At 47.0% G+C, this 13,206-nt stretch overlaps 1 protein-coding gene across 1 annotated transcript; it reads left to right on the plus strand.

The window, feature by feature from the left end:
* Window positions 1-1,646: 1,646 nt before the first annotated feature.
* SOX2 (SRY-box transcription factor 2) lies at window positions 1,647-3,108 on the plus strand. The gene has a single exon (XM_079921383.1). It carries the CDS (start codon window positions 1,912-1,914, stop codon window positions 2,890-2,892), a length of 981 nt encoding a protein of 326 aa, XP_079777509.1. The 5' UTR covers window positions 1,647-1,911; the 3' UTR covers window positions 2,893-3,108.
* The last annotated feature ends 10,098 nt before the right edge of the window (window positions 3,109-13,206 follow it).

Consider the following 13,206-nt stretch of genomic DNA (forward strand, 5'->3'; position numbering starts at 1 on the left):
TGTTTGACTCCGTGTAGCGACAACAAGAGAAACAAAACTACCTATTTGTAACGGACGTGCTGCCATTGCTCTGCGCATTGAGCGCCTACCTATTGAAATCTTTACGTCGGGACAATGGGAGAGCGGCTAAAATTACCCTCTTGGGTCCTAGGAGGGCAGGATTCCTGAGCCCCTACTCCCGCCCCCCACCCCATCCTCCTCCAGCCCGGGCCTTGCCGGGCTCCCCCCTTCCCCAATCCTGGTCGCCTTCCTCCTGCCGGCCTGGCCTGCACCTGTGCCTGGAGAGCACCACCCCCGCCTCCCAGGCCCGGAGCCCCCTCCGGGGTTAGCCCCAGCCCCAGGCTGTCGGGGCGATGGGCCACCGCGGTAGAAGTAGGTGGGGGAAATGCCAGGGCTGGTTCTGCTTGAGTCCTGGGAACTCTGCGTGGGAGGGAGTTTGTGAGTGCGGCTCAAAAGCCACCTCCAAGCAGTGCCCTAGGATGCCAGGAAGCTGAGATTACCCTCCCCCATAGACAGCACTTCTGAGCGTCCTTCTGTGGATCTTTTTCTTCCCCCAGTCCCCTTTGGAACCCCACACCACTGAGATCCCTCCTTGGGGGAAGCTCAGGAAAATGGGAGAGAAGACGAGCGTCCCCTCTGCACCCGACTGAGTGGAGAACGATGGGTGGGAGATGTGGCTGGGGTGAGAGCCAAGCCGTGGTTTCCGGCCCAGAGGGCTGAGCTGGGCAGGGAAGAGCGTGGATTCGGCAGCTTACCCAGGCCCGGCCCGGCCTCAGCTCTAGAGGCCGCACAGTCCGAGCAGAGTTTATTTTTAAAACCGAGCGAATTACGTGGAAGCAAGGAGGGCTCTGAGGACAGAGCTTTCCGTCTCCTAACTTCTTGTCGGGACAGTGTGAGAAGGGGGTGAGCGAGCGTCTGCTCCCGTGGAGGGAGAGGGGCGAGCGGAAGAGCCAGGTTAGGGAGAAGAGCTAGAGCGGCTGGATTTGGGGGCTGTGTGCGGAGGAGCGGGAGAACAATGACACGCCAACTCCAGCAAGGCCGGTTTCCTGAAATACTAGGAGGACAGTCGCCCTGAGCCACCCTCTCTGCCCTCCCCCACCCCACCTCAGCTTCTCGCGCCCCCTCCTCATTTCAGCAGCCCGCACCAAAGAGTAAATCAAGATTAAGTTTAAAGAAGAAGAAATCGTAGTCTTAGTGCTGTTTACCCACTTCCTTCGAAAAGGCGTGTGGTGTGACCTGTTGCTGCGAGAGAGGATACAAAGGTTTCTCAGTGGCTGGCAGGCTGGCTGTGGGAGCCGCCTCCCCCTCCCTCCTCCCCGCGCCTCCCCCCGCCTCCCCCGCGAGGCCGGCGGCGCGGCAGGCCCCGCCCCCTTTCATGCAAAACCCGGCGGCGAGGCTGGGCTCGAGTGGAGGAGCCGCCGCGCGCTGATTGGTCGCTGGAAACCCATTTATTCCCTGACAGCCCCCGTCACATGGATGGTTGTCTATTAACTTGTTCAAAAAAGTATCAGGAGTTGTCAAGGCAGAGAAGAGAGTGTTTGCAAAAGGGGGAAAGTAGTTTGCTGCCTCTTTAAGACTAGGACTGAGAGAAAGAAGAGGAGAGAGAAAGAAAGGGAGAGAAGTTTGAGCCCCAGGCTTAAGCCTTTCCAAAAAATAATAATAACAATCATCGGCAGCGGCTGGATCGGCCAGAAGAGGAGGGAAGCGCTTTTTTGATCCTGATTCCAGTTTGCCTCTCTCTTTTCTTCCCCCAAATTATTCTTCGTCTGATTTTCTTCGCGGAGCCCTGAGCTCCCGACACCCCCGCCCGCCTCCCCTCCTCCTCTCCCCCCCGCCCGCGGGCCCCCCAAAGTCCCGGCCGGGCCGAGGGTCGGCGGCCGCCGGCGGGCCGGGCCCGCGCACAGCGCCCGCATGTACAACATGATGGAGACGGAGCTGAAGCCGCCGGGCCCGCAGCAAACTTCGGGGGGCGGCGGCGGCGGCGGCGGCGGCGGTGGCGGCGGCGGCAACTCCACCGCGGCGGCGGCGGGCGGCAACCAGAAGAACAGCCCGGACCGCGTCAAGCGGCCCATGAACGCCTTCATGGTGTGGTCCCGCGGGCAGCGGCGCAAGATGGCCCAAGAGAACCCCAAGATGCACAACTCGGAGATCAGCAAGCGCCTGGGCGCCGAGTGGAAACTTTTGTCGGAGACGGAGAAGCGGCCGTTCATCGACGAGGCCAAGCGGCTGCGAGCGCTGCACATGAAGGAACACCCGGATTATAAATACCGGCCCCGGCGGAAAACCAAGACGCTCATGAAGAAGGATAAGTACACGCTGCCGGGAGGGCTGCTCGCCCCGGGCGGCAACAGCATGGCGAGCGGGGTCGGGGTGGGCGCCGGCCTCGGCGCGGGCGTGAACCAGCGCATGGACAGCTACGCGCACATGAACGGCTGGAGCAACGGCAGCTACAGCATGATGCAGGACCAGCTGGGCTACCCGCAGCACCCGGGCCTCAACGCGCACGGCGCCGCTCAGATGCAGCCCATGCACCGCTACGACGTGAGCGCCCTGCAGTACAACTCCATGACCAGCTCGCAGACCTACATGAACGGCTCGCCGACCTACAGCATGTCCTATTCGCAGCAGGGCACCCCTGGCATGGCTCTTGGCTCCATGGGCTCGGTGGTCAAGTCCGAGGCCAGCTCCAGCCCCCCCGTGGTTACCTCTTCTTCCCACTCCAGGGCGCCCTGCCAGGCCGGGGACCTCCGGGACATGATCAGCATGTACCTCCCCGGCGCCGAGGTGCCGGAGCCCGCCGCCCCCAGCAGACTTCACATGTCGCAGCACTACCAGAGCGGCCCGGTGCCCGGCACGGCCATTAACGGCACACTGCCCCTCTCGCACATGTGAGGTCCGGACAGTGAACTGGAGGGGGCGGGTTAGAAATTTTCAAAGAAAAAGAGGGAAATGGAAGGAGAGCAAGAAACACCAAGGAGAAAAACCCGGTACGCTCAAAAAAAAAAAAAAAAAGAAAAAGTCATCACCCACAGCAAATGACAGCTGCAAAAGAGAACGCCAGTCTCATCCGCACTCACGCAAAAACTGCAATGCCGGCAAGAAAACTTTTATGAGAGATCCTGGACTTCTTTTGGGGGGACTATTTTTGTACAGAGAAAACCTGGGGTGGGGGGGGTGGGGAGGGCGAGGGAATGGACCTTGTATAGATCTGGAGGAAAGAAAACTACGCAAAACTTTTTAAAAGTTCTAGTGATACGGTAGGAGCTTTGCAGAAAGTTTGCAAAAGTCTTTACCAATAATATTTAGAGCTAGTCTCCAAGCGACGAAAAAAAATGTTTTAATATTTGCAAGCAACTTTTGTACAGTATTTATCGAGATAAACATGGCAATCAAAATGTCCATTGTTTATAAGCTGAGAATTTGCCAATATTTTTCAAGGAGAGGCTTCTTGCTGAATTTTGATTCTTCAGCTGAAATTTAGGACAGTTGCAAACGTGGAAAGAAGAAAATTAATCAGATTTGGACATTTTAATTGTTTAAAAATTGTACAAAAGGAAAAAAATTAGAATAAGTACTGGCAAAACCATCTCCGTGGTCTTTAAAGGGGCAAAAGTTTTAGATTGTACTAAATTTTTTTAACTTACTGTTAAAAGCAAAAATGGCCATGCAGGTTGACATCGTTGGTAATTTATAATAGCTTTTTTTGTTTCCCAACTTTCCATTTTGTTCAGATAAAAAAAAAAACATGAAATTACTGTGTTTGAAATATTTTCTTATGGTTTGTAATATTTCTGTAAATTTACTGTGATATTTTAAGGTTTTCCCCCTTTTATTTTCCGTAGTTGTATTTTAAAGATTCGGCTCTGTATTATTGAATCAGTCTGCCGAGAATCCATGTATATATTTGAACTAATACCATCCTTATAACAGGTACATTTTCAACTTAAGTTTTTACTCCATTATGCACAGTTTGAGATAAATAAATTTTTGAAATATGGACACTGAAATTATGCTTGAGTCTTTCATTTATTTGGATAACACTGTGATTATGCCCAACTCCTCGGGGGATATACTGTGCTCAGCCAGGAAAGCAAAGTACCTAAAACCTTGGTATTCTAGTCCAGTAGCATGTGCTAATGTTAAGTGCAACAAATAAATGGCTGGATGATTAATTGAATAAGTACTCTCGAAAAAATGGAAATGCTTATGTCATTTCCAAAATAGAAACTAGGGACATATATTGTAAATCCACCCCCTCGTTTTCTAAGCAACATGAATAAGCATGATGGGGACTTCAACTGATTTATGCCACTTGTTGCCAGAAAGGAGTCAATTCTGAAAAATTTCATGTAGCTTAGCAGATGGGGTATTGAGCCAAATCAGAACCAGGTTGGCTGGTTTTGTTTTCGATTTCTGCACAGCACAATGGCCCTTTGGAAACGTGGTTATGGGGGAAAATGATGCTTCTTGTATAGGAATAATTGCAAACTAGACAAGCAAAGTACTCATCTGCTGGGTGGGTGTTTGGATTACTCTGGCCCTGCTATTGTCTAAGAAACAAGTGGTTTGCTTTCTTTGTTCCCTAACTTCAAAAACTTTCTTTTCTACATTTTCCTGTTTAGGGGCGAGGGAAAGCAAAGAGCATCTTGCAAAACTCCCCGACTTATCACAGCTATTTATTATTATTATTATTTATTTTCTTTTTTCCTCTCTCTTTCTCCACGAATTCTGTTTCTTAAATTGGCAGCGCGGGTCCAAGCCTGTAGCCCCAAATCGGATAATCTCTGCAGCTGATAACAAGCAAAAGAGAAGCCAGGCAACAGCCATATTAAAGAAGAAAACAATCAACTCTGAGGTAGATATTTTACTTTGTCCGGTCTAATCACATTTGGAGATGATTGTGCTTTTGATCTGTTGACCATGTTTTACTACAGTAGTAGAGAAGTAGGGGGAGGGGGAAAGGGGTGGAGAAACAGGATTGGATTTGTTGTTTTCTTTTGCCCTAGGAAAGGTAAAGAAAGACTATAGTTGTCCTCAGTGGGAGCGCAAAAGTTGGGGAATCGCCGTGGTCTTTGAATTAGCGATGTTTCTGCATCACAACCGACCCGCGCACTTTGGCGCAGTCAGAGAATCTGAAAGACCGACTCCGGGACTTTTCTTTTACTCACTACTTACCTCGCTTATCTTCCCCCACCGAAGGGGACCAGGAGCCTAGGGTCCAGCATTAGGAGCGTGGGTTTCCTTCCTACAATTTCAAGGGCTTGTTGTGTGAACTTGCTACAACTTTGGAGAAGTTGGAATCCAGCTGCGCCTTTCACCCTTGAGTAAAGTATCGGCTGCAGCCACTAAGTTAGTTCATCCCGTTGGTTCGCATCTTCTCGTTTTCCAAGGAAGTATTTCTTTCTCTTGGTGTTGTTAATGTTAGTTCTAGACTCAGCTGAGGATATTCTCGTATTTTATGTATTTTTATTTCGTATGGATTGCTTTATTTTAGGTGTTTGTTGTTTTTTATTTATTCCTTTTTTTAATCCTCATTTTAAGGGTAATATTGTACTGGGAAAGGACAATTATTATGCCAGTTCCCAATTCTAAGTGAGGCATTTCCCCCCCTAATTAATGCAGAGACTCTAAAAGAATTTCCCCCGGCCTGGCCAGCCATTGTAATGCATATACGGATTATTCACGTGGTAATGAGCACATTCGCCAGTTCTTGCTCACACATACGAATAAAAGAAACTTTGAATAAAGATCCAAATGATCTTGCTGGGGGGTGGGGAGAATATTCCTGGAATTCGAACCAATCAACTATATGGTGTGTATATATTTGAAAAGTAGAGATATATTAGAAATATGTATTGGGGTTTAGAGTAATTGCACTGCACTAATCTACCAGTTTAAAAAGCCCACAGGATCAGACTAAAAAAAAAAAATTTTTTTTAACTTTTTGGGAAAATGCTCAGGTTCAAACATTTTGCAAGAGGGAGGAGAGCAATATTGTGGGAAGTTGAAGTAGTTTTGAATGACTGTTACTGTCTGCATAAAACGAGAGAACTCTCATTCCCCCTCCTAGACCTCCATATCTCCTAACCAAATGAAAGCCAGAATATTTTGTTTGCAGATATAAATTCTTTTGATAAACTGCATTTGAGGAAAATGATACATATTTCATCACTCATTTGATTGGGTTAAATGTTTCCCCCAAGATGTGTAGTTTCATGGCTAGATCAATATTGAACATATGATATTTTAATTATAACATGATTTCCAAGAAGGGGGTAAACTCTTAAGCTTGCCCAGAGATGATTATCTCCCAGTGCTAAAGTTAGTTGTTGAGTGTTCAGTTTCTTCCTCGGGATATTATCCTGCTCACTAAAACCATTCAATTTGCAGTCAAAGGGGTGAATTTAATGTTTTGTTAACCTTATACACAGAATAGAAATGTGCAGAAGGATGAGATTATAGTTTGTTCCCTCTGCAATTTTTTTCTCTCCCTGCACCCACCCCCCCCCATACTTTAAATAAAGAGTGTTAAAATATTGCTGAGCTGTAGTAGATTAGCAAGGTTTCTTGCCAATGCTGGGAAGCCGGTATTACAGACGGTCCCAGGGGGAAATGGCTCACATTAACCACTAAATGAATATTTGACAAGGGCTCATTCGGAGGTATTATTACTATAAACGTGTCCCTACTGGACTTTTCAAGGGTCAAAGAGCAACGCTTCAATTAATTATTTAGTCTGCTAGTAGATTTGGTTGTAATAGCTGTACTTATTTCTAGAACCGACACAATCTTACAGTAGGAAATCTCAGGAGAATCTTCTCCATCAGCAATGCCTTGGATTGAAATACACACAGAGCCCTGGCATTCTATAGCTGACTTTTTCATAAAACATTTTTCTGGACTGGGGGTGTGTGTGTGTGTGTGTGTGCGCGAGTGTGTATGTGTGTATCGGGGGAGGGGGATTATAGTCTCTTTTTCTATTTTATTTACCATTTTTGGTTTAGAAGAAAAAAAACAAGAGCGTAATAAGTTGTCTTAATTTCTACATCATGTCTAGCATAGTCTTTTAGGACCTTACAATGTGGAGAGAGAGGGGAGGAGATTTATTTATAACCTTTGCCTTTTCTAAGTGGAGATGTCACAGGATTTCGGAAACAGGCAGGCTCTGAGTTTAGAAAGGGTACACATTCCTGTTTGCCAATAAATTTCGGGTATTAAAATGGAAGACTCCATAGGTTGAGTACTCTGAGTTCTAGTAGTCTCAAAGTAAATTGGGGTACCAGATAATCCCTCCTCCCCTCCCTACCTATTGGTCTGAACATTTCCAGGTGTAGTGGGGGGTGAGTGTTCCATTTCTGCCATGTCATAAGTTCCTCTGTGACCCCAGGTAAAATGGGAAGGGAATGATTTTGTGAGTAAGATTCTTTAACAATAATATAAGGTGAATGAATAAGAGATAAGCTGCAAGGGGTGGGGGGGGCGGGATGCAGTAATTACAAACCCAATTCATTCAGCTTTTCAGAACTTTTGTTGTGGGAGCTCCATTGACGGGGTTTTGAGCTGCCACTTTTCTCACATTATAAAGAACTGATCAGCGCCTCAGGGGCACAAGAAATACTGCTTAACTGTATAGTGATGGGGTCTTCTTTTAGAATCCTTACAAGAAGAAAATTAAACAGTGCCTTTGTGTGCACAAGGTTTACTTTTCAGCTGCTAACAGTTTATAGCTAACTGCTCTGAGATTGAAGTTTGACTGTGGTTTGATCGCCTGCTAGTTGGCACTGGTTATTTATTTATTTGTTGTAATTAAAATATTTTTAATATTCCCCCCCATTTTATTTCTTGCTTTTGGAGAATTTTGCAAAACAGTTTCTTATATTTTGTTTTGTGGAAGGAATTTCTTCTGCCCTGAGCTTTAGCAGAGGCTTGAGTTTACATTCTCCAGCACTTCCTCCTCCCACACCCCACCATTATTGCCTTAAAATAATTTGCATCTCACTGTTTTTTATGCTGCCTCTCCTTGCTCTCAGAGCAAAGGCTGCCTTTCAGGACAGCTACAAGTGAGATTGGGGGTGGCGGTTGATTTCTTTCTTTTCGTTGCTTTCTTTTTTGACCGAAGTTGGAAGGTGGCTGGATGGATTTCCTTAGGGACCTCGTCTATGAGGTGGATCCCTTAAAGACAGGAGAAGAGGGAGAAACTCCTGACCTTTACTATGAGAATATGGATTAAAGTCCAAAGGGAAACAGCTTCCGGAGTTCTAGAGTGAACAACTGTGGAAAGAGCTTTCCAAAGATAAGGAAATTGCCCAAACCAGAGAATTGGTTTAGTATCTTTCATAGTTATTTTCTATTAAAAACTTTCCTTGAAATATGACCTCTGATATCACCCAGGGAGACTTTGTAACCTCTCTCTCTTCTGACGATGCTCTCCGGTTTTACAATTTTTGTTTTCAATTTCTTTATGTTTGGCTTACTTGGACTTTAGGAAATAATGGACTCGACTTTCTTATTTTAACTAAGAGAAGAATTCTCTTTGGGTGGGTGGGTTACTAAGACAAGGCCACGATTTTCATTGGCAGAGAGCTCTCTTTATGTATGCGGGTCTAGATGGATTTTATTTTTACATTTTGGTGCAATGGTGATATTTCTGATTCAGTGAGCGGTGCACTCAGTTTCTCTTCAAAAGCAAATGGAACGTCCTCTCATTTCAGGACGCAAAGATATTTGCTACTTCTGGGATTTTGGACTTGAGATGCTTGCTCTACTTTGCAAAGAAGTGTCAGGTGATTTAAAAGGTCCAAGGAGTCGCTCGTTTCATTACCCTCGTCTGCCTGCATGTACAGAATGAAATGTGCGCTATTAGTAAAGATTTCGGCGCCTTGAGCTATCTTTTGCCTCCCTACCTGGCCTTGGGTGCGGGGCGCGGCGCAGGACTGTGAGCGCGCGGGCCTCCCACCCGCTAGCCCTAGGGAGCGCGCCGCGCCCAGCGCCCGGAGCGGATGCGCGGGCAGATGGAAGCTGAGGCGGCCAAGCGCCCGGCGGGGGACCTGACGTCACCGCGGCCCTGGCCACGGCCCCCTTGGGGCTCCCTGGGAAGGTGCTGCGGAGGGCTCGAGTTCTCTCCGCCCGAACCCTGCCCAAACGGCCCGATTTCCTTTCTCGGCCCTTGACCGTGCCGCGACGGGCAAGTTTGCAAAGTCCCTCGCCCCTCCGGAGTCCTCTATCTCCTGTACCCCAGCCCACTCCACGTTGACCTCGTGACGCCAAAGATGGTTCTAGGCCCCAAGCTTCCCACATTAGAGGTTGACTGACTCACGTTCTGCCTTCCTCTTGACTTTAATCTCAGACCCTTATTTTAAAGGGGTTATTTGTCCCTGTTTGGTGCCAAGGCTCAGCATGAGTTGTCTCGCTCTTAGCCCTTCCCAATGCCAGAGGCTGCGCATTGGCATGGCTGTGGGAAGCCACAGGAGCTACGTGGGCTCCCCGGAAAGCCGCACCCCTCTAGGATCAGAGTAGGTAGGGATGGGAGGATGCAGATCCTTCACTTCCCCATTTATAAAATAGGGATAATATATAGTTACCTCGCAGAAGATGAGTACAAAGCCACTGACGCTAAATAGGAGTAATTGATAGCTATTACTTTTCTTACTGTCCATTGGAATTAGGAGCTAGGAAGGCAAAAGCTTCTCCTTTTAGACTCCAGAGATCAATACAGAAATTCGGGTTCTTCCTCTCCTTTCTGGTCTTGAGCGGTGAAATTAGCCTTGTTCAGACCACCCTTCTTCCTTTTCCAGTGCCCTTCCTGGCTTAGGGTTCGCCTAGGAAGTTATCCTGCAAACTTGCCACCCCTGGGCTTCTTCCTGAAGGGAGGGATGCCGACATTCCGGGCAGGAGCCGCCCCCCCCCCCCCCCACAGAAGGCAGAAAAATAATTACTGTATTAAAAGGAGCGGTGAATTCTTCCCGAGGGTTCTTATCGCTGGCGGCCAGGCCAGAGCGGGACTGCGCCCCCATCTCCACCTCGTGACGTCAGGGTCTGCAGGGCCTCGGGGATGAAATGATTCGTTTGAGTGTTCCAGAAAGGGCAATGCGAACACTTGCAGGGAGAGGCCAGGGGAACTGGTCTCCATCCCCAGAACCCAGCTCCAGCTTTTGAGGCTACAGAGGCTGTTGCCCCTCAGCATAACCAAACACCAAGTAGCCAGAGGCTTCACTACTTACATGGTCACGCACACAACACTCATCACTGTGTCACCTTGGCACTCGATATATTTATATAAACATAAATACATATTTATATATTTACATATATAGGTAAACAACTATATAGTTATTTGATTTGCTAAGTAGAGTTTGTTGTGAGGTCTGAATGAGTTGATTTGGGTTTACATTTGTTTTGTTTTGAGACGATCAACGAGTTACACTAAAAGCCTTTACCAAGTACACCATATCTTTATTTTATTTAGCCCTGCATAAGTTTCAGTGGTGGATGGAGAATTGGACTCCCCAAAGTTTTCCGGTTCTAATATGGAGCCATGGTTGGGACAATTGCTTCAGGCTTGCCATTGCTATGCCATTTCCATTTTCTCATTCCTTCTCCACTCCTAATAATTTGTGTAGCTTTTAATAATCTTTTGAGAATCAAGAAAGACTTGCTGAGAGAACGCCTTGGAACAGTGATTTAAACTGTAGATAAGAAAGACATTTGGTCCGTGCACTCCATGTAAAATGGATAGAATTATTTGTTGAGTGAAAGCACCTCTGCATTTCTCAAGTTTTGTTTACGAACCGATTTAATTCATTGACTGCCCTTGCAATGGGAGGGGTTCTGGGAACTAGGCCTTATGTTCTGATATTGGTTCAGACTAATGATTTACTGAGAATTAGCCAATATTTCACATGCAGTCAGTTTAGTATCAACTCACATCCAGGTCGATTTGACTATCACACATAACTCAAATCTGGGTTATTGCATAACATTACAGTTTAATCAGCCTGAAATACTAAATGGCAAACTTGTGTTTTCCTTCTGCTCAAAGTCCTCTTCCCTTTCTTTGTTTTCCCCTTACTCCCACCTTCAAGGAAAATATCTTAAAATTAAGTTTTCCTTGTGAGAGTTTGTTTACTCCAACTTCCGTTAAACTAGGCTAACACGCTCTCATCAGCTTTCTAAACACTCTCTCATCGGCTTTGTAAAATGGTGCAAAAACGTCTTGGAGTCTAAGATGGCAAAATAAACCTGAGCATATGGGGGGAAGACATCGTTGTTAGAAAATTGATTTAAATATTTAGCTCACACTTCAGCCTGATGCCTCCCGTACTACTCTTTCTTGCTTTGCTCACTGCCCGCCCCTGGCTCTTGGGTACCTCACTTCTATTAGCAAGCTGGTTCACCAGCATAAATAATGAATGCATTTCGAGCTGCCCTTCTGATAAGATAAATCAGGGGCTTTTCTCTTTTGCAAGTTTCTGCTTTCATTCCCATTAAAACTTCTCCATGCACCATGCTGCAGTGTCTTTCTGCAAAACTTACTCTGCCCATGTAAACTATGGAGGTATGTTTTCAATAGGAAACATCAGGTAATCTTTTTTTCGAGAAGCCTTACAAGTTAAGGATACAAAATATTTCATAGTTAGTTGTGTGAGCTTCCAAATTAGCTGCATATAAAGTATTTTAAGATTTTTTTGGCTGTCACTGGCTGGCAATACTCATTTTGTGTGTGTGTGTTGGTTTGAAAAGCAGGAAGAAATGTAATGAATTGAGTGCTGTCAGAGATGTCTTCTGTTTGAACAATCTGCGATGGGCTGAATGGCAGGGACTCCCTCATCCAGTGCAGGTGCAGTAGAGCTGGGGAAGGGGGGAGGGGGGCTCCCTCTGTTCAGTCAAAAAGCACCATTCTCCACAATAGACCACACACTGACAGCCAGCGTGACATCAACTCACACTTTCATACTTTTCCCCCATCCATAGTTCTGAGTTCACAAAGTGGCCATACAGTAGCCTTGGTTAGGTTCCTTTAATGAACATTTTGTGGCTCCATGTCCGACATTGAAATCTGCTGAGCCCTGGGAGGAACAAATAGATTTTTAATCGCGAGTTCCAAATCAAAATGTATAGCCATAGATATTTAAAGTTAAGCTGGTCTCTCCACTCTCTCCCAATATCAATGCCCACAACAGCCCCCAGATGATCTGAAAACTCTGAGTTAAAAGTTCTTCTGAGATTTACTAGGTTCCAAGGCACTGTTTTCTGATGTCTGGAGAGAGACTAAACAGGAAAGGAGGGAAGGCACGGATTTCGTGTATTTATTTAAATTTAAAAGAACCCTAGTATTTTATTGTGCTTCGTGAGAGGATTAATCCTGCAAATGAACGAACATTAATCTTGTGGAGTGGAGTCTGTCCCCTTTTGAATTGGTTTTACTGGGAGATAGAGAAGGGGCGGGGGTAGGAAAGGCAGCAACTGTTCGAAAACTCTCGGCAAAGATGCGACCACTCTTTGGCTGCCCCACCACTGAAGGGCCGGACCTTGGGGAGATTTTACTGTACATCTGTTTAAACTCGGGCCTCGGGGCCTCAAGTTTTAAATGGAATTATTGAGGGAGGGAACGCTACTAGAGAAACTATTCTTGTCAATCCCTTCCTGCCCCCATTCCCCACCTGGTTCCTACTCTTCTCCGCCCCACCCCCTTCTGACACTTCTTAATCTGGGATCCGAGCATTTAGTAGAAAGTGGGAGGAAAGAAGGAGGAAAGGACCTTACGGGCAAGGAAGGTTCCCCCACCGCCGCCGCCGCGCGGGGAGAGATCCCCACGGCCCTGCCACTGGCTGATTTCCCTCTGTCCTCGGACTTGCTGAAGCATCGCGCCGAGGAAAATTGCTCCCTGTTCGCTTATTAAAAACCATGTAACCATATACATTTTCCACCGCGGCAACAAAAATATCAACTTTCGAGCCCTCGGAGCAAAACCTTTATCATTCGCCTGAACATTGTTGTACAGTGGGTGGGGGGAGGGAATAGGCAGACCTCCCAGGGCAGAAGCCACAGCTCTACCCAACTCCCGCCTCGGGCGTGGAGGCAAGGAGTCGGGAGTCCGGCGGGGCAGAGCGCAGGGCCGGAGGATTTGGTGTGCAGGGTGAATAGGGGCCAAGTTCTTTAAAACCTCACATAACACAGGAAGAGACGGGTCTTACCATCTCTGTGGCG

The sequence above is a fragment of the Stenella coeruleoalba genome (assembly GCF_951394435.1).
Source record: "Stenella coeruleoalba genome assembly, chromosome: 5".
Taxonomy (NCBI): domain Eukaryota; kingdom Metazoa; phylum Chordata; class Mammalia; order Artiodactyla; family Delphinidae; genus Stenella; species Stenella coeruleoalba.